This window comes from Arvicanthis niloticus, chromosome 19, assembly GCF_011762505.2.
Source record: "Arvicanthis niloticus isolate mArvNil1 chromosome 19, mArvNil1.pat.X, whole genome shotgun sequence".
Classification (NCBI taxonomy): domain Eukaryota; kingdom Metazoa; phylum Chordata; class Mammalia; order Rodentia; family Muridae; genus Arvicanthis; species Arvicanthis niloticus.
The window spans coordinates 43,863,021-43,885,224 of NC_047676.1; the positions used below are offsets into that span (position 1 = coordinate 43,863,021).

Sequence of the window (22,204 nt, forward strand, 5' to 3'; positions counted from 1 at the left end):
CCACTGTTCTATTGCTGTGAAGAAACATCGTGACAACACAACACAACACTTATAAAAGAAAGCATTGTAACTAGGGACTTGCTTACAGTTTCAGAGGTTTAATCCATTATGATCATGGCAAGAGCATGGCAGCCTGGCTCTAGAGCAGTAGCTGAGAGAGAGAGAGAGAGAGAGAGAGAGAGAGAGAGAGAGAGAGAGAGAGAGAGAGAGAGAGAGATGCTGGGCATGTTATGGGCTTCTGAAACCTTAAAGCCCACTCCCACTGACGCACATCTTCCTACAAGGTCACACCTCCCGGTCCTTCTAATGCTCAAATGGTGCCACTCCCTGGTGACTAAACATTCCAAAAATGGTCCTATGGGGGCCATTCTTATTCAAACCACAATGGGCACATATGAATGTTATTGTGGGACTATACTTTTAACTTGTCAGAATTTAAATGGTCATTCTGCCCTCCCCACCCCCACCCTAGATTTTTCAGATAATCTGGACTATACTTCTGCAGTGTCCAGGTGGAATCAAAATTATATTATATTTAATATATATATTAATATATATAATAATAATATATATTATATATTATATATATTTAATAATAATATATATTATATATTATATATATTTATATATAAATAATATATGTTTAATACATAATATTATATATATTTTAATCAAAATTATATTTCAAGCCCCTTGAAAATGTGGGCTTGAACCAGAAGAATTTTGAAATAAAACCTCATCTGCCTCTGTGCCTCTTCCCAGGATGGAGAAACCTGGCTCACGACTCACAGCAAGCTCCTTGGCTGCAGCTGGAAGCTCTTTGCTTTCTCTTCTCTCCTCCGGTTGAGAAGGGCCCGTCTCTGTATTCTAGTCAATAACCCTGAAGGATTTCACAATTGTCAGCAAAAGCACCCGAGAGCTCTCCTGGCACTTCACGAATCTGTCCTTTCAGAGTTTAATTATTTGTTAAGCTTTCCAGGATTCTGGTGTCTCTCCCCTGGCCACCTGCTGGAGATAGGTATCCCACAGATCTTATCTTTCGATTCTTACACAGTAGAAATGAAGAAAATTAAAGACCATGGCTTCATCTCCTCTGGGCTTCTGCTCCAGATGACAGCACACTAGAAGATTACATCTCAAACTTTTAGTGGATAGCCGGAAGTGAAGATATTAGTTTATGAATTAAACAAATTGGGTGTAAGCAAAACACTTAGATTTACCATGCTGCAAATGACAACTACCGAAATTATTATCTAAGCTGCAAAACCGAGAGTTGTTTGTTCCACGTACATACTGGAGCCTGATCTGAATTCTAGAAGTCTGTCAAAGCAAGTGAAAACATCAGTCTGCTATATTGTTGTTTTATAGGAATGTGATGTGTTTAACTATGAGGTGTGAGCATAATAGCTTTAGGACTCTTGTTTTAAAATTATGATTTCCTCTGTGTGTGTGTGTGTGTGTGTGTGTGTGTGTGTGTGTGTGTTATCAAGGGAATTGATGATTTTATTTTTCCCTTATAAGTGTGTCTGTCAGTGGGGCAGCTGTCATTAGACAGAGAAACCAGCCATCTCAGTGTCTGGAGCTGAGAGGTTTCTGGAGACACAGGACTTTTACTGCTCAGACTAGGAATATCCTTGCCAGTTTATCTTTACAGTTATTTCAAACCAACGTAGATCCATACGAAAGGGGTGTGGTGGTGTTCACCTAACTAGATACAAAATAGCTCTTGGCGCAACACCTATTGTCTTGACTCTCGTTCTGCAGAGCTGGGGGCACACACAAAGCCTAGCACATCCTATAGCCTCATGTGCTCTGCCACTGAACTACACACTGAGCTGATTTTTGACTCTATCAACTCCTCGTAAGAATCCGAGGATTGCAACTGCACTGTAATAATTAATTCTAAATGTCAAGTGTCTGTCTGGGCTTCGTTTTTACTGTGCTCGGGCATTCTGAGACTTTTTTTTTCTTTTTCTTTTTTTCTTTTGGATTTCCCTCTGATCATTTTTGTACTTCTTGTTGTTTTCCCTTTAGGTCAACTCAGATAAAAACATACTCTTGGGATAATGCCCAGGTTATCCTGGCTGGAAACAAATGTGACATGGAAGATGAACGGGTCGTCTCAACCGAGAGAGGCCAGCGCTTAGGAGAACAGCTCGGTAAGACACAAGGCACAAGGAAAGAACGTTTGGTGAATGTCATGCTGATCGGAGTCACAGGAGTGTGTTGTGGGAGGGTGTGGCGTGTGTGTTTGTGTGTGTGTGGTATGTGTGGTGGGTGAATGTGTGTGTGCATGTGTGTGGTATGGTATATGTGTACATGTGTGTGGTATGTATGTGTTGTGTGTATGTTGCATGTGTATGTTTTGTGTGTTGTGTTGTGTGTGTGCAGGTATGTTGTGTATGTGTGGAGTGTGTGTATATGAGTTATATTGTGTGATATGTGTGTGGTGTGTGTGTGTGTGTGGTATGTCAGTGTGTATAGTTTGTCAAAAGACCTCTGACAAACAACAGGCCTTCTGCAAGCCCTGAGTGTATTTGCTCTCATTTCTTATGGCACTGGCTAAGTTCAGGCACAATTTTAAAAAAAAGTAATGACAAGTACCCTAGTGTGAGCTTCAAAAACTCCCAATTACTTCATGAGGACCACAGGCCTGCCCTCCTCATTCCCTTATTGTGTTCTGTGTTTGTCCACACACATCATTCTGTGTTGAGTCTAGTACTTCATTTAGATCACTGTTGTTCTCAGGTTCCTGTTAAGGGTGATAATGGCAAAGAACAGGTTCTATTCTAGATTCTGGACTTCAGAGCATCAGTGACGAGCCACGGTGCTGTTAAAGAAAAGTTCTTAGGAGCCAAACTCAACTCCTGAGAATGTACCTGGTAAACAAAGAGCCCTTCGAGATAACGTCTGATGAGATGGCACGGTAGAGTTGTAGAAACAGCGTGGTCATTTTCAAACACAAAACCTACCTGAAGATCAAAACATCACAGTGAGTCAGGGGCGTTTCAGGAGAGACCAGTGGCGGACTGCGTCAAGACAGTTCCACTCAACACCTCTTAGGTGGCATGTGTCAGACATTGTAGAGGAAGAAAATAACAAGGATAACATGTGATCATGTGGAAAGATTGAGGGCACATATAATACAGTAAAACTAATGAAGAACAAAAACAGGTCGGTGAGGAGTTCATGACGTAGAGGGCTGAGAGAAGAGGAGAGCGACAGGGAAAAAGTGGGCAGAGACAGGTAGAGACAGAAGGCTGCCAGGAGGGGCTGGGAAAGAGAGAGGGGCAGGAGCAGAGGATACCCAAGGAGAGATGGTGCCGGCAGGGATGATGGGTAGGGCTGGACAGTGCAGCTTAGAGGAGGCAATTGATGTGAGAAGATGGGTTACGTTAGCAAGATACATTCTGAAGGATCCCCAGAGAAAGAAAAAATTAAAGCCAGTAAAAGGAGATGGGGTGCTGTGAATAAGGGCCTCAGTGGAGCACAGACACTGACAGCAGGGGAGCTGAGGGGACAGTGAGCAGTAAGCTTACAACTTGGGGCCAAAGTGGGAGTTGATGTGGAGGACAATCCCAATCCTGCAGCATAGTGTATACAAACATAGGGAGAGATGCAAGGGGTTCGCAAAGCACCTTGGCCCCAGAAGACACCCTCATTCTATTCAGCTTCTTACCCCTTTCCCTGTCTGTAATGATGGCCTCAATTAACAGTTGATCCCGGTAATGAGGTACAGCCCAAAACACGACCATGTAATGGGCGATCTGAGCTTTGCTCTATTAGTTGGAAGCACAGGCTGTCAGTGCAGCCATTCCCCATGGGTCAGTCTGCTGCTGGGAAATCTCAAGAGCTGAGCAGAGTCTGTTCCCCAAACTTTATTATCTCCTTGTGATATCAATAAGCTCATGACACTGAAGACTGTCGCTGGATGACCACAGAAGCCAGTCCAGGAGACTTTCCCTGCAACCAGTTTTGATAACGTTACTAAGTTGACATTTAACCTTGGTATTGAACCTATAAGTGCTCCTTAGCCTCTACATTCTCTGTCATAGGACCCCTCTCCTCATGCCATCAGCCTGGGAGAGGCTTAGAAGCCTGCTGACATTTCCCAGTACCTAGGCCCTCTGTGTAAGAGAGAAGGGGAGCCTGGCAGGGTGTTCCCATATGGCTTCCTCCGGCTCCTTTCCTGTCCCTGTGTGTATCATCTAACTAGACAGATCCACCTGGAAGAGGAAAGGCTCCACAGAAGCAGGCTATCTTTATAAGGAAAGCTAAAAAACTGTTTGGCTCCATGAAAGATTGAGTACCATCAAGAACAATTCAATGTCATTGTCGAAAAGAGCCAGGTGATATGATAGCTTTATTTTTTTTTTAACAACCCAATAAACAACTTGGCTGTTGATAAGATTCGATGTGGAAGTTAGAATAATGAACATATTTCTGAAGATATTCTCTCTCTCTCTCTCTCTCTCTCTCTCTCTCTCTCTCTCTCTCTCTCTCATACACACATACACATGCATGCGCACACGCATATGAGAACACATACACCCTCTCGATTCACTGCACACATGCAGGAAAGTTTCTCAAATTGAGAGATAGACAGATTTTATGCTCCTGTGCAAATTCTTCCAATAGTCTCTAATTGATTTTTTTTTTCTTTCGCTATTCAGTCGATAAGACTCAGCAGTTGCCATGGCAACCAGCAAATGTGCCTACTTGGAGATCATTTACCTCCTATGTGATTCGTTCTCCTCATGGCTACACACCTTCTACAAATGATCAGGAGACACAATTCTAAAAACTGATAACTCTTCACCTAAATTACAAGGCTTTGAGAGGTTTTACGTTTAAAAACAATTAGCAATACAATTCCATTTCTTGGATATTAGGTATTCCATTTCTAAAGGTTATTACTACATCTTGGCAGATAGCTCAAAACAACAGCTCTATTTGTCTATTTATGCTTACCTCTTCTCCGTTATTGATGGTTACTTCTGTATATCATTTGCTCATCCAAATGAGGGCACTGGAGGAAACTATACTATAGCTGCCTACAGCAGAGGCTGAGGTCTTTGGAATTCTTGTAGGGAGGGTGCTCTTGTCCATCTGATTTATTCTTTAGGTCACAAAACAAACGCTAATTAACTGACTACAGTATTCTGGGTACTTGGCATGCAATTTGACAGATGACTTTACCTTCTAAAAACAACAATCAGGAAGCCTATAACTGCCGATATAGACAGTGAACATTTCCCTGCCCTCCCCCTCCTGGATGTTTTATTCCATCTGGCCCTGAGAAGCAGTTCCTCATCATTAATTCTGGGGTTCCCCATTCCTCCACCCTGTCCATCACTGTTCAGTCTTCAAGGTAGCCATAGGAGTCTTCTTTCAACTGCTCTTTCTATCCCTGGCCCACCCCACCCATCCCAGATACTTCCTTAGAAGTTCCCATTAGCCCTGAGGTTTTAACTCTACTGAATAACAGGCAAATCCTATGTCTTCAGTGAACCCATGACTAAGATTCAGGTACCTATTTCCAGTTGAGTCAGCTGGGGTTTCAAATGAATTCATCAACACCAACACAAACTAGCTGTAAACCCTCAAGTGTTGAAAGTTAAACCCTAGGAAGTTATGTTATAAACAAAAACATTTGTAGTATCATATAATACTAGTATGATAGTATCATAGAATACTAGTATTACACCACACCAACTTCCATGAGCGGAGTGTCTGAAGAGGGTGAATTACTGCTCTAGCTGAACATGATCCTGTGGCAGACATTATTCTCTCCATGCGGTTTTAAATATTTAGTCTATTACAGCACAGCCTATAACAATGTAGGAAATGCTTTGCATTTTTTAATTTACATAGTTAAGTTTTTTTTCAATTAGAAACAAACTCTGACAGAATGTCACCTTCTATATCTGTGAATTCTAAGCCACATATATTTATTTGATAATTCCTGGCTTAAGTAGACAATTCACTTAAGGGAATCATCTCTTAAAATAGGAAAAGGTAAAGCCATAGAATGGTGTATTATTTCACACAGCGGCATTTCTGGATGTGTGAGGTGAGACAGGCAGAAAATAACATTGTTTTCCAGAAGATAGAGATAAATCAAGAGCTAACAAATGGGATTTGCCTCTGTGGACCGTTTTCTCTACCATCAAAGACAAGAGATGGTCACATGGGCCTTGGGGCTTGAGTGTCCTTGAAGAAAAGAGAACTGAATGATATGAAGCATCAATAACATCCAGAAGGGAAAGTCTACCTCTGGACTTCAGTAACCCTGATTTTGTTTGTAGCTGAGCTGAACGACCACCATGGTACTGATTTTGACTTCATCATCCTCAAATATTTTTCTGAAAACCTAGGCTTCCATTGCTAGCCAAGGTAGGCAAGAGAACGGAGGGAGCTGTATGTGCAGTTGTCTACCTGTGGGATCTTGGAGCTTTGGGGATCCCTTGGCTAACCCTAAGGAACTCCCACCAGGGAAAACTATCATAGCTGTCTATCCCTAGGGCTAAGTTCTGCTCCAGACACAATGACCTTGAAATAATCTTGAATTACTGAATAGATTTTTTTTTTTTACTGAACTTAGTTTTATCTTAAAATCCAGAAGGGAATTCAGGTGTGTGTGGCTAATAAGCCCACTTATAAACTCTTCTCCTGGGCCCTGTAATCTTCCAATGACCCCATAATCCCGGTAGAGAAGCCAGGAATGGTTTCCTTGTTACTAAGACAAAAATTCCCCAAAATACACTCTCACTCATGTTCAAATTTTCTCCTTAAAAATGTATCTATCAAACTGGTACAGACGTTTTCAAGGAGACTTGGGGAGACCCAAAAAAGAGATTGTGGACAGAGATGTTATTCATTAACCCAGTAAGGATGCAGAGAAGTCCACTGGGACTTGATTAAAGTCTGTCCAACTAAAACCAGTAGGCAAGGGTTCTTACTAAACTGCCATTAGAGTCACATTATAAGGTTGGTTCTTGATGGATACAGGAGACAGATGCTTCACGATGACATCTGGGAACACGATACAGAATTATTTTCATTCATTCACTCACTCCATTCAGTGTTATCAAGCACTCATCATTAGAAGATTCTAGACTCCAAAGGGACACAGACACAATCACTTTATTTTTTTTATTTATTCAGTTTAGATCCTGCTCACCGCCCCCTCACAGTCACCCTCTCCCACAATCCTTGCCCTCACACCCCCATCCCTCCTCCCCTACTCCTTTGAGTGGATTGGGTGGGAATACCCCTGGATATCCCCCGACCCTGGCACATCAAGTCTATGCAGGGATAGACGTATCCTCTCACACTGAGGCCAGACAAGACAGCCTAGAAGCCTAGAAGAACATATCTCAAGGACCAGCCACAGCTTTTGGGATAGCCCCCACTCCAGTACACAATGACTTTTACAAGCCAGTCTATAAGTTGCCAACAGAATTGAAGACAAGTTTTAGAGGAGGTTAGGAGATTAAGAACATGCCCATCCAGAGGCATGGAGGAAGGCCACATTGACAGTGTTTGCAGCAAGCTTGAAGAAAGAAAATAGAATTTTCATGAATAGGCAAGCAGGTGATGGCATCTTTATAAAGAAGAACCTGTGTGCTAAAGAGGTCTAGACCCATAAAAAGTTGACATATACTGAGAGCCCATTTACCGCACTGAAGAGACTGCGATTGGCTCTACTGTGTTCCCAAAATCCAATGCGAGAGTTTAAAGAATAAAGTGGCAAGACTGGATTTTATTTCAGACTAAGTACAGAGGTAGCATTCCTAAAAGTGGGGTATAATGCCAGGCAGAGTATAGTAAGAAATAACATGCTTACCTGTATCTCAACATCAGTTTTTCAGTTCTTAGATATGTTGTTCCAACAGTATACTATATAAATTATAAAACTAACTTTCATGTATTAGAATAGTGTTGAATCTTCTAAAAGCTGGACTATATAATAGTAAATATTCTGCTGAAGCCACTGGTTAAAAAGTAGATTAGGGGTGATGGACAGGAAGCATAGAGTCCATCAGGACTGTAGTATAACACAGGAACCTGGCCAGGGCATGAATCAGTACAACAGCATTACTTACTCAGAGGACATTAAAAAGCAGCCCTGCTATCTGGATAGATAGATAGATAGATAGATAGATAGATAGATAGATAGATAGATGTTAGATAGATGATAGATAGATGATAGATAGATGATTGATAGATAGATAGATAGATAGATAGATAGATAGATAGATGATAGATAGATGATTGATAGATGATAGATAGGTAGATAGATGATATAGATATCACACCAGTAAAATCAGAATCTCTAAAAATAGAGCATATTCTAATTTGCTTTCTGTTGCTGTAATATACACCATGACTGAAAGCAGCTTAAAGAAGAATGTATTTGGCTTAGCAGTTTCAGCCAGTCATCAAGGGAAGCAGAGGCAGGAACCTATGGCAGAAACTGAAGCAGAGACCATATTGGCTAACTAACTGCCTTGCTTCCTCTGGCTTGCTCAGTACCTTTTGCATACAACCCAGTACTAACTGGCCACAGGGCTGGGCCTTCCCAGGTCAATTAGCAATCCAGAAAATTCCCCTACAGCCAAGCCCAGAGGCCAGTCTGATGGAAGGAATTATTCAAATGAGATTCTCCCTTCTCAAGCACACCTACATTTCTGTCAAGTTGACTACAGCTGGGAGATACCACTCCTTGAATTGAACACACAAACACATCTCTAAAGCTAGAGCAGCTAGGGAAGTGTATGCAGCCCTGATGATGGGCTCCCACCCAGATAACAGTCAGGTCTGTGTCTAAACCACCTGACTTTGATTTGAGAGTTTCAAGATGATAGGCAATTGGTGGTCTTTAGCAGGATGAGGACTTTGTGTATTGCATGGTGCAAGTAACCACCTACTTTCTTATGAAATTCAATTAACTTCCAAAAAGTTGATTCGATTAAATCTATTCCTGTAGGATGTATAAGACAAAGTAAGGCAAATCTTAAGAACCAACCACCCAGGCTCTCTGTGTTCACGTTGTTAGGTTTCTCTAAAGGAAAAGATGCTACTGTTTTACACACACACACACACACACACACACACACACACACTCCAAGTTCATAGGCATCAGCTCTCATTACAGTGTAAGTTCTACATGCCAAGGCCCATTTAGTAACCTGAGCACCCAAACCAAAGAAGCACAAGATGCCTGTGACAGACACCACCACCACCCCCCCCCCCTTCAGTTATTTTTCAAGTCCGGACCATACCATTGCCTCCAGGCACTTCAACTTGAAGGATTTTTTTTCTTCAGCTTAAAAAAAAAAAAATTATTTTCTCCTTGCCCCTGCAAAACAATTCCATAATAAAACAGGTTGAGTCGTCAGCAGCCCTGATGAGGATACAGCATTGCCCCAATACCTATTTTTAAAACTCCAACCACCTGCTCCACATTTGCACTGACTGCTCTTCAGCAGTTTTTTAAGATTTATTTAAATCTTAATTGCGGTGTTTATGGAAGAACAGGGCTTGCCAACTTCTGGATTTGGCAAGGAGTCCCAGCAATGCTATTTAAATGTTCTAAGTACCTGGCTGCACAGAGCTGTCTGTGGGAAAGTGCAGACACCCTACCCTTATTTCCCCTGGCTCACATTCTTTCTGGTTTCTAAGTTTTCCCAGGAGGTAGAAAACAGATCAAGGATGTGTTCGGTATACCTACGTGTGCTTACATCCATGGATTAAAATGGGAAGGCGCCTTTGTCCCCCTTTTCCTGGTCCTTTGAGTTTGCCCTGTCTTATTGGCTCCTGATCTATGTTTCCTAACTCTCTGTCCTCCCTATTGGCAGCTGGGATTTATTCCTCAGAAAATACTCTTTATGAACGGAGAGGCCGTATGTTCTATGCATCCCACACTGCTCAGGAGGGTCCAGCTGAGGCTCACTCATTACCCAGTAAACATCGAGAGCACTCCGTTCAAGCTCAAAGTGACTCACTTTGAATGGAATGCTATGGTGGCATGGCTGGTGACACCACACCCTATAGGACTATACGTGGCATACCCAATTTGCTCTTCTATGTCAGGCCTCACTTGAACTCTTAGACTCTCCACTGAAAGACTTTCCAAAACCTTGGCAAATCCCTGTTCTAATCATCATTGACTTAATCAATGAAGCCAAACTGTGAAGCCTTTTCTTGAAAAAAAAAAAAAAAAAAAAGATCTTAGTACTTAGATCTCTACCAACATTTGACCCCTAGGAAGCCCCCATTCCCTCCAAGAGCCAGAGAGTGCAAAACTGTATTTTTGCTAAAGAGATTCCGGTCCCTCGCCCTGCTTAGCCCATCTCACAAGTTTCCCCATCTTCTTGTTTTCTACTTGAATCTCACTCAGAACCCACCTTGGCTTCTGATCTCAGGGTGATCTGACTGACATGCCTTTCTCAATCCTACACAGATCTAACCCGCGCAGCATTTAAAGTGTGAACGAATGAATCCAGTTTCAGGTGACAAAGGTCTGTATAAACTACTGACCTCCGGTTTCTTTTTCCAACAACACCAAAGTGTTAAGAACAATGTGACCACAGTTTTAAAGTTGAATATAAGAAATCTAAACTGCCCCATTTTAATTCAGCACTGAAAAAGAAAAGGAAAGGAAAACAAACAAGCAAGACTCATCTAAATCAGTTTGGTGTGTTCAGCGTTTCAGTTTTGAAACTTGAAAGGGCTCAAATCTAGGATGGGCGCGAGAGCTGGCAGAGATCCAGCTCTGTTTATTAGCTTTGCACACTGGTTAGTGTGATTTTCCTTTTCTCAAGGTAAAATTATCATAGCTGAGAGCAGTAGAGACTAAGTCCCACCAACTAAACTCACGGGGGAGGGGGACTGATTTCTAATTAAAAATACTTATTATTATTTGCCCCCAAGAAATGTAAATGCTGTGCATTAGTAAATACAGACGTATTTGAATAACTGTGGCCTTATTATGTCCCAATAAACCTACCAGTAACTTGAAAACATCAGAGGCTACAAATGCATTCAATATACTTAGCCTACAAACATCGTGCCTCTTCCTCCAGCATACTCAGCATAGTTAAATCAGCCTGCATCCAACATAAATCCTATCCTATATTCATCTTGAATCTTTCATGTAATTTACTGAATACTGTTCTGACATTTAAAAAATAGCACCATTTTTAAAAATGTTTAAAGTAAACAAATTGTCAGCCAAACCATCCCAATGATGGCTTCACGCTTATTTCTTATTCTAGTGGTTGCCTCTAGTGACAGGCTCATGACATTAAGGGAGCACTGTTGAACAGGGCAGGCTCATTCCTCCTCTCAAGTGTACAGACAAAGCTGCACGTGTCTGTCCTGTAGTGTCATCCAGACCCTGTCTCTACTCTTCTCCACTGCAGGAGACTGGGACTGTGCTTGCTCCTCTCCCTTCTCTTTGGCAGTTCAGCTCCATTATCCTCGCATGGTCTCACCTTGGAAACCTGTGGCTTGTTAGATCACAGGTAAAAAAGAGTTCATGCCCTCCATGTTGGGAATTTAAGAGATGCCCTTATTCCTTTATGGATCTCTGAAAGGGCCCCAGTCTCACCAGAAGTCATCTGTTAATGTTGTATGGGTAGAGTTGCTTCTGCAGAGTGTTAACCCTGTGTACTTTGTGGAGCTTTCTAACTTTGTTCTCAATGGGGGACTTTCTCTAGTCTCTCAAACCCAAATCGCAGCACTAAGCTCTGTGTGATGCAGGCATATGCTTCATCCCACATGCACATAGGAACCATGGTATTTCTTGTTTTAAAAACCATTCAGGTAAACATCCCTACTCTGGCTAGATAACACACCCTATCCTGGCTTTCTCTTTTGCCCTTAACTATAATTCGTTCCCAATCACCTGGATTGGCTTTCTCTGACAAGGAAGCGATTGTTTGTTTAAAGGAAGAGTTCTAAAGACTGCAAATTCCCATTGCCATATCCTCTGCTCTAGAAGACCAAAGACCAAATCATTTGCTTCTGGACCCCCCCTCTCCCCAAAAGAAATTCTAAATACAAACCATCAAAAAAAAAAAAAACATATGAATTAATTGCAATTTTTAGAATTTATCACTGTAAAAAAAAGAAATTCCTTTAAGTAACGCTGTGTGTAGTTTTCTGTGACTGCTCTGGACAGGCTGACTTGACTGTGGATGGAGCTAGATTCAGACATTCTGAGGGATTTTCTGACTTTTAGAAATTGAAATTATGGTAAATTTTGTTAAAATACCAGATCCCATTGCACCAAAAATGTCTTTATGAAATCCATCACTTTGTAAAATAAATATGTGCAAATAAGAATTATTGAACATTAAAGCATGTTGCTCAGGCTAGCTAAGAGTCCTCAGGACTGGTTTTATGAAGCCAAAAGAGATTATTTTATCATGTTTGGGCCTAAACCTGCCAGAAGACATAAAGTAGACATTAGGAATGTTCTGGAAGGAAGAGCCTGGGGCTGTGGAGCCTCTAATCCTTGCCATGGTTTTCTATATGTGCAACACATCTACATTTCTCTACTGTAAAATGAATATTTTAAAGGTGCTACTTCATAATAGTCTGGATCCAAAGCAAGGGAAACTGATGTAAATGGCATAGCACAGGGATCTTTACATGGTGCTCCACAAGGATCGCCCATCTGTGGATGTCACAATGAAACCTCACTCTGGGCAGTGTTACTTGAAAATGTATTTCAGTATCTGCTCTGTTTCACAGGCATCTCTCATGGCAAACGTAGCCTGCTAACTGATGCTGCACATAAATGTTATTGCTAATTAAAATCCTATACAAAGAACAGTTATTAATGTTCGTGTTAACAGTTCATTAACAGGCAAGGGTGGAAGTTGTCTCTTTTATCATTAAAAGCTGAATGCAATGTTAAGAAGTTACAAAGGAAATGTTCCATGGATTTAAAGGAACAAACTCCACTTGGAAAATACTTGGCACTTACGTGTATAAAAACAGTAGCTCTCGCATTGTGAATGACATTTATCACTCTCTGAAAGCTCAGAAAATTTTGACTTTCCTACCCTTTAAGAGTTTTTACATTGTGAAGCAAAACAAAAGTTATTAATGTGAGTTGAACAATTCTATACTTCTTCCTATTGTTCAGAAATGCCTTTCCTCGTGGGTAAATAGGACTGCTTTGATTTTTTTTTTTTTTTTTTTGATATAGGAAATTTCCCACAGGGAAAATCTGAAATGATATGATATGGAATTCCATGCTTGGTAAACTCCATCTAGAAATAATGCAGCTGACAAATTACTTGCAAGTTCAGTCACTTCATAACAAAGAACAAAGGAATAAGTGGTTCTCTCTCCTTCCATTTCGATCAACCAGCTTCTCCCAACCAATTAATAGCAATCAATCCTGTAATTAGCCAACATCTGCTGGGCACCTGCTTCTACGGGATGCTGTGTTGGATATTTCCAGGGATAGGATGGAAACCCCATATGAGATGCACAATTGAACTGGAGAGCATATTGTACCTAGTACAGAGGACCAGCAGGAATGGAGAGTGACTGGCTTTTTGGATGCAGACTCTTCTTCTGGGCATCATGAAGATGTTCCAGAATTGAATTCTAGTGTTTGTATCCTAAAGGCTGTGAAGTATATGCTTCAAAACGACCAGAATGCTGAATTTTACATTGTATCAATTTTGTAGCTGATATAAAAATAGTAATTAAATCCAAAATATATACTTGAAAATAATTACAAAAAAAAAAAAAAAAAAAAAAAAAAAAAAAAGCTGGGCAGTGGTGGCACACGCCTTTAATCCCAGCACTTGGGAGGCAGAGGCAGGTGGAATTCTGTGTTCGAGGCCAGCCTGGTCTACAGAGTGAGTCCAGGACAACCAGGACTACACAGAGAAACCCTGTCTCGAAAAAAAAAAGAAAAGGAAAAAAAAAGAAAAGAAAAAGAAAAAAAGAAAAAAAAAGAAAAAAGAAAATAATTACCAGGGAACTGGAAATGTTCGGGATGAGTGGTTCACCATGCAAGACCTTAGAGCCTATTACCCAAGGGAACTCTTTCTGGAAGACTTCAAACTGAAATAGCCACAGGGGATGAGCAAGTGAGATAAATAATTTGAAAAGTGAAGCAGCCAGGTGTGAAATTTGAACGATCTGTTTGTTCATTATCCAAAAAAAAAAAAAAGTTTTTTACAAAAGTAGTGGATGCGTTTGCCTTTCTCTTAAAGAAGCCGCTCTGTGCAGCTTCTACCTTCCCACCAATGGTACACATATGAATGCCAAGGAATCCACTAGAAGTGCAAGGACGATGGACTATTGAAACATTGATCTCATGTCAGGGACAACAGGAAGGGCAGGGACAGTGGTCAGCCTCCAGAGGGAGGCTCGTTGGGTTGAAAACTTCAAGTTTTAATGATATTTTTCAAACTTGAATACATACAGTGGTGAAGACCAACACTGACAATATGTTCAGCAATCTGAGAACAGAATGAAACAGAGCAGTTATTGAAATACATTTTCAAGTAGCTTTGCTCAAATGAATGAGGTTTCATTGTGACATCCACAGATGGGCGATTTCTGTGGAGCACCATGTAAAGATCCCTGTGCTATGCCATTTACATCGGTTTCCCTTGCTTTGGATCCAGACTATTATGAAGTAGCACCTTTAAAATATTCATTTTACAGTAGAGAAATGTAGATATGTTACACATATGGAAAACCATGGCAAGAATTAGAGTCTGGCTCCACAGTGTGTGTGTGTGTATGTATATGTATATGTATATGTATATGTATATGTATATGTATATGTATATGTATATGTATATGTATATGTATATGTGTGTGTGAAGACCAATACTGACGATATGTTCAGTAATCCAAGAATGGAATGTGGGGTCAGCAACAATGTAAAGCAGGCACACACACTCACACATTTGGTGGCTGAAGCAAGCTCCAACAAGTTCCAACAAGCAAGCCCTGACAACTTCACACATATGCATACATACATACATACATACATACATGCATAAATACATATATATTTTTTTTTCATAGATTGGGTGGGTAGAGTAAAGCTCCAACCACTTTACATACATACACAGACACAAGTTTTTGGTGGATGGAGCAAAAGCCAATAAGCTGGTTCCAACCACTTTATATACATATGTATCTATACACTTACATATTGTGTGGATGGAGCAAACGCCAATGAGTAGACTCAAACAACTTTATTTTGTCTCCCACAATGCATATATCCCATCAAAATCTCTCAAGCAATATAGAAATTACAATGTGATTACACTCTATTTTTCTTTTAGTGAATGATTATGAAAAAACATTTTGTAGCACAAGTAAAGAAAACAACTTTGTTGGGATCCAGGAGTCCCCTCACAAACCACAGGAACACTGATCTCAGACAGACAGGGATAGTTATTGAGCATTCGCCCCAGGATTGATCGATCAGGGGTATAGACCAGACTCAGGAGCTGGCTGTGACATTGAGTCCAGATCCTACAGAGCTTTTAAGTCTGAAATCTACAAATATCTGTGTCAAGTTATTCAACCCATCAGGATTTAGGGATAGAAGGTTTTCTTAGGAATATTTCTTTGTTGTATACTTATCCTGCTTCAATTGATTGGGGTATCAGCTGTGGTGGGAGACTTACCTAGCCTAACATTCATGTCTTAACTTGCCAATCAAAATGTCAGTTACCCATGTACATGTCTCTTTCTGCCAAGCAGGATGTAAGTTTCCAGGGAGGCCTTGGGAACTTAAACTTACTCCATCCCTACCCAAACTGGAAGTCTTATTTCAAATAGCTTCTTATATTGGTGCAGGTGTCTCTCTTCTATTAGGGTCCAACAGAGGCAGCTTGAAAAAGCAAAAACCATAAAAGCTTAGCCATAGGTGCAGGAAGTGTTACCTGGCAGTTGGTCCAGGTCCAAGCTTGTTGTGGCTAATTATACAAAGCCATTCTAATTGAGTTCTATTGTGAATGATTTACAAGAACACCAAAGCACAAACCATTTTAGTAACAACAGGAACAGCATATGAGAAAGTTTCCTTATGACATTAGTAACAGCACCAAATGGCAGGCTAGAGAGGTAACATTTTACGTAGGCCTTAACATTTTACCTAGGCCTTTACAAAGCTATTCCCAAGAACCCACATACATTCATAACTAAGCAACTTGTTATAAATTAACAAAATGTGAGCAAGCAAGGTCATTTTCTCAGCCAGTGTCTCCTACTGGCAGGCAGTAATTTCCAGTTACAAAGAAACGATCATTATTTTCTTATTTATCTTAAAGAGTAATCTTATAAAAATTTTAAAAATCACAAATCTAAACTTTTATATATAAAAAAGACCAGTCGTTCCTACTTTAAACTTTTATATAAAAAAACAGTCATTCCTACTTTAAATCCTCTGATTTCATATCTACTCATCAGCAATTTTTATTAAATCATATCAGGAAGCTGAGGGCAAGGATGGAGACAAGAAACTAATTATCACCTTAATCACCAGTCCAGCCTCAGTAAGAGTCACATCAGCCAATGCTAGTTAGACTGCCATTGTTCTTGTTCCTTGACCTCAACAAGTCCCTAGCTCAATTATAAGTGTGTCTTTCTGAACTTCAAATTGTTCCCCAAGATTTTCTATGTCAAAGCCACTAACAAAAATGTCTTAACCCAGCTTCACTAACAATTTGTTTTTCCAAATGTTTTCTAAGTGTGATGGTCATTGCTGACAAACTAAAGCTCTAAGTTCCTTTCCTAGAGTGGTGATTGAATCATTAATCTGTTCCAGCATCAATGCCTAAAAGAAATCAAGCACTGTGCTTGTGGGTGTCAAAGATACTGCCCAGTGAGGGGCTGGAAGCCCCCTTAGAGTTTTCATACAAGTCTTAGATTAAGACGGATGTTGCTCTGCAACGAGCAGAGCAAAACCCCACAGCAGCACAAAGTCCTCAGGACTTGTAGTCCTCCGAGTCACACCCATCTTGCTTGCGCTAACTAGTGGGCCACATTCCATGAGTTCTAAAGCTGTTTGTTGTTCATCCTGCATGGCCTTTGACAACGCAGGGAAAATCCTGATTAAAAAAACTTCAACAGTCTTGGGAGTAGACGTAACACTCAGCAAATGCTATTGTGATGGGGGAGTGAGGATACAGGGTGGGGTTCTTTAGGGAGACTCATGGGAAGAACTGCAGTTGGGGGGAGCCTTTGAGTCATTTAGCCGATGTGGAGGGGGCGAGCTTGGTAGACCTGGAGGGCTGGATGTGTAGGGCAGGTCTGAAAGCTAGGGAAGTCTAAGAGCTGAGGCATGAATGGCCAGCTATGTGACTTGAATTTTACTCAATGGAGAGTTAATTCCAGTAGCCTGTGCAACCTCCAGCAAACTCAGGCACCCTCTCCCTTATCAGGAGACTAAACTACAGTCTGTAAGTCTAAAGGTAGGGAGAAGACTTTCTATGTGGGGACCAGCGTTCATCAACGCTCCACGATGACCCGCACACAGGTTCTGAATCCTGCCATCTGGTTAAGCCTGACTGACAAAGGAAACTCGGAGCCTGAATGATCTGTCCATTCTGTGGTCTATTTATATCAGCTTTAGCCTTGGGCAGAGAGCTTCTATTCCAACTTCCGGCTGCCCTCTTTGGCCGTTCTTCAGGGAAGTGGGTCAAATCCTCATTCCCTCCCACTCCTAAAGTCTGTCTCATGGCTGAGTCCCCAACATGGGACTAGCTAAAATGACAGTTGGTCCTGCTGCTTCGAAGTCCTTACTTCTGGCCCAACTGTCACCTGCCTGGCATTGCGATGACCTTTCTCCCACAGCTCTGGTTCATCCAATTCCACAGGAGAATTGAAGAGGAAACTTTTAGTCGCAACTCAAATGGAGAAAGAGCCCACTTGAAATGGAAGAGGTGGGAAGAACGTAAGCTATTGACAGCCAGGAATGAAGTGGTGCACTGAAATACAGTTTGGGGTGTTATGGGGGGAATGGGGGGACTCTGATGATTTTTCTTTCAAATTTAAAAAGTTAGAGAACCCAAACAGTGTTCAAGACTTTTTTTCCTGGGGTGAATAAAAAGATTTTATATAAAAAAAAAAACTATTATAGTTAAAGAACTTTACTATATGGTATGAATGTTAACATGTTAGGAGGAAATTTAATATCATCTACAAAATTGAATAAATATATCGGATAAAGGAGCTGAAAAAAGAGATAGTTCAGTACTCAATATTGGAGCTGTGGTTGTTATTGCTAACACAGGGTAATCACCGTGGGGCACTGTGACATTTCAGTTCTCCTCATGAGAGAGTGACAGCCTAGAGCCTGCCACCTTCAGTGAGCTGCATGCTTTTGGCCTCATGGCTCTGCTTGCTTCCCTGTGTGTAAGAGTCTGCAAAGGTTCCAGGCTTCTCTGTGCTTTGTTCCAAGGACATTTAAGGAACAGAGTAAAGAACCATTCCAGCAAACCAGACCTGTGTCCCTCCCCACAAGGCCTAGGGTTTGTGATGTCTCTGCTCACCAGCAGAGTCCTTCCAGACAGTGGCTGCTCATCCAGCTATACAGAGACCTCAACAAATAGTTGAACTGAAATGTGTCTGGGTGTGCCTGCCCTGGGTTTTAGAAAGGGCAGGAGTTGTTCTTTCTAGGTCAGGTCTGGAGAACCCCAAGGCAGGAATGTGTTGCCTGGGACACGTGATCTCCTGGGACTGGAGCAGGGCTGCCTCTGCCAGAGAGCAGTTGGGAGGAATGGGAAAGGATAGCCAGCTCATCCATGTGTCACTGAACATGTCCACTGCTCCCTGATAAAGACACGTGTGTGTTAAAGTTATTAATACAGATCATGCAGCACAAGGGGCAGGTGTTCAGAGCAAGAAGCTAAAGTGGTAACCTACATGTCAGGGGAGCTGTCAGACTCCACTGTCAGCTTGCTTCATGACCTTGGTCTACTTCTTTGGTCCTGATGAACTGCACCATCCTCGGCAGTGAATTGAAACCAATCTCCGGGGTTTTGTAAGACTGTTTGCAAGGCTTCTTTGACTGATGCCTGACTTCTGATGATGATGGTGTGTACAGATGTGAGGGTAAGGTTTTCTGAGAACAAGCTATTAAGTCCAGGTAGCTAAGAAAAAAAAAAAAAAAAAAAAAAAAAAAAAGCCAAGACACTGAGAGGTAATAACCAGAAAGTCCAAGGAGTTGCCAGAAGAATAAAGGCTCCAGTGTTTGCGTTTGGTTGTCAGTTAGGTCATGATTTTAAACATGCTTGGAAACAAGTATGGGGCATTAATGGCTTCTCACAGAGAGGTTTCACCTTCGTGATTCAAATGGACACAGACATCTGGGGTACATGATAGGCCCCCATTCCCCCCCCCAGATCTAAATGACTCAATGACACAATACTAAAGGCTGTGACATTGGCCTTGAGCTCCCAGTGTTTGAACCCCGCGCTTTATGATAGATTTAAGCTGTTAGTCACTGAAAAACAGGTTAATTTTCAGAGCCTTTCGTAGCTGTGCTTCTCCAGTCCACACGGAGATGTGGCCTTTGTAATCTCATTGTGTACTTTTAAACTGTCAAGCAACTGTATTGTTTGGGTTGCTGGCATTCTGAAGTCCATGTTATCATCTTTGAATTATTTAAATTAATGAAAGTGTGTGTGAATTAATGATTCTTCATTACCCTAGAACTGATCATTTAACTGCAATAAAATCGTAGTTCCCTTCTTCAGGGTACCTAGAAAGGCAGGGAAGTCTGTAGGTGGCTAATGGATCTCTCCCTCTGCCACTTCCTAGCCAACCATGGGAAGGTTTAAACAAATCATTCACCCTTCTCTGCCTTCATTTCCTTATCTGAAAACTAGACAAATTAATGGTACCTGCTCATGGACAAAGAGAGTTAAAAATGTCTCAAGAGCTCTCAGTATTCTCTGTGATGGGGTAAACACTCAACTACACAAACGCTAGTGTGTGGCCACTAACGCTGCTCTCCTCAAACTTTCCAGATTGTTTGGCCCCTTCGCCCATGTTTTCCCATTTGAGAGTCATGATAATGCTGTAATACAGGCAAAACAAATGTCATAAATTATGAAAGTGAGTACAGAAGCCATAATTGGCTTGTGGTGACAGATCTAGTATGTCAGACCAGCAAGGTAGCTCAATGCATAAAGGAGCCTGCTGCCAAGACCTATGCCCTGAGCTCAATCCCTAGACCCACATAGGGAAGAATAGATTCTTGCTTACTGTCTTCTGACCTCTATGCATGTGCTCCATACATGCACACTTACATACATACATACATACATACATGGCCACATACAATATAAAAAAAACAACAAATTAATAAACAAATGTCCTGTCCAGCAGGGCATTAAACAGGAGTCCAGGGAGGTCACTTGAAAAAGAAGATGGGGGACAGGCGAACTCAAAGAATGATGATCTGTCTGATCAAATCGCAATTTTTACTTTTTCACACAGGGGTTACACAAAAATACACAAAAAATACACAAAAAGGCAGGATGTGGGGGAAGGGGATGATGCAAGAACGTAAATGTTCAGGGGGAGTACAGATATCTTCCAGAACAGAGTATCAGCTGAGTGAAGCTTCAAGGGACAGGTCACTATGACTCCACCCATGATTCACTTGTCCTTATCTAAGTTGGTACTATCCACCAAGATTACCTATCTACAAGGTCTATGACTAAGGCTTGGCAACTTTCCACCAAAATTGCTTGTATACAATAGCTTCTAGCCATCTGTTTCAGGTTTTTTCCACAGAGACCTAAGACTTTGTGTCAGCATGCCTGTATGTCAGGCCTATAGCTGACCCCAGGATTTCAGTATATAAGCAGAGCTGCCCCTGACAAACAAACAAATATATGCAAACAATGAAGATTTTTAAACAACTAGCTTGTAAACAGTGGTTGTCAGGGTACTTGGGCCAGTAAACCTCCCCATTCTCACCATGTTACAGCTCCTCACCATGCTGGGGAGAGAATGTTATCATAGTGTATAGGTCTCCTAGACACCCTCTCCTGAGTGACCACATATTCCCAGGATCCCACAGTGTCTTAGTTAGGGATTTACTTCTGTAAACAGACACCATGATCAAGGTAAGTCTTACATAAAGGACAATATATATTTGGGGCTAGCTTATAGGTTCAAAGGTTCAGTCCATTATCATCAAGGTAGGAGCATGGCAGCATCTAGGCAGGCATGGTGCAGGAGGAGCTGAGAGTTCTACATCTTCATCTGAAGGCTGCTAGTGGAAGACTGACTTCCAGGCAGCTAGGGTGAGGGTCTTATAACCCACACCCACAGTGACACACCTACTCCAACAGGGCCACACCTTCTAATAGTGCCACTCCCTGGGCCAAGCATAGACAAGCCATCACACACAGTAAGGAATGAAAATTCAGAACATTTTGGATTCTGTGATCAGAGATCATGTTACTGTTCCCAACATGTGCACCAGCATCATAAAGCGACCTAATGCCCAAATAAAGGAGTTACATTTGATAATGGGAGATGAGGGCCCACATCTTCAGCAATGGCTCAGTGCTTCAAGTTCTGTCCTTTCCCAGACACACTCGCATGTAAAAGAAGCACTGGCTGAAAGGACGATAGAACTGAACCTTGTTCCAGCTTTGTCCCAAATTTCAGAATTATTTTCCTCCAAAGTTTCATTCAAAGGTCTCACATCTCCAGTGTACTTTTGGAAAATTCTGAAATGATGTCCATCCCTGTTAATTCTGAGACAATAACACCAGCACTTAAAAAAATAGCAAGCAAAGAGCTCTGAGAATTAAGTAACGACATCGATCAGAGGGTACCTGTTCTGCCCTGGTCTGGGTCCACCAGGAAAGTAAATGATCCAACCAGAGGGACTGCACCAGCTTTAGAAAAATCAGCACCATCCACACACCCTGGCCTTGTCTATAGATAAAGAAATTTCTACTCTAAGAGAACGGTCTGATCACTGTGCAGACACAAAACAATAAAAAAGAAATAGAAGCCAAAGATGGACTGAAATACCTTGCACTGGTTCCTAGAACTTTAATCTGCTGGTGATTAACCTCTTGAGTCTGGCGGTTACTCAGATCCTAACAGAGCAGCAGTCAAAAAGTAACTTGGGTTTAATCATCTGATCAAACAGTGGTGTCTAAAAATTAGAAAT

The 22,204-nt window shown here is 41.4% G+C and overlaps 1 protein-coding gene across 2 annotated transcripts in view; it reads left to right on the plus strand.

The window, feature by feature from the left end:
* The window catches only part of Rab3c (RAB3C, member RAS oncogene family), a 218,076-nt gene that overhangs the window by 190,720 nt on the left and 5,152 nt on the right, over nt 1-22,204 (plus strand). For both annotated transcript variants that reach the window (XM_034523406.1, XM_034523405.1), the window contains exon 4: nt 2,035-2,159. In XM_034523406.1, the coding sequence (XP_034379297.1) occupies nt 2,035-2,159 (125 nt within the window). The remainder of the gene's footprint in view (nt 1-2,034; nt 2,160-22,204) is intronic.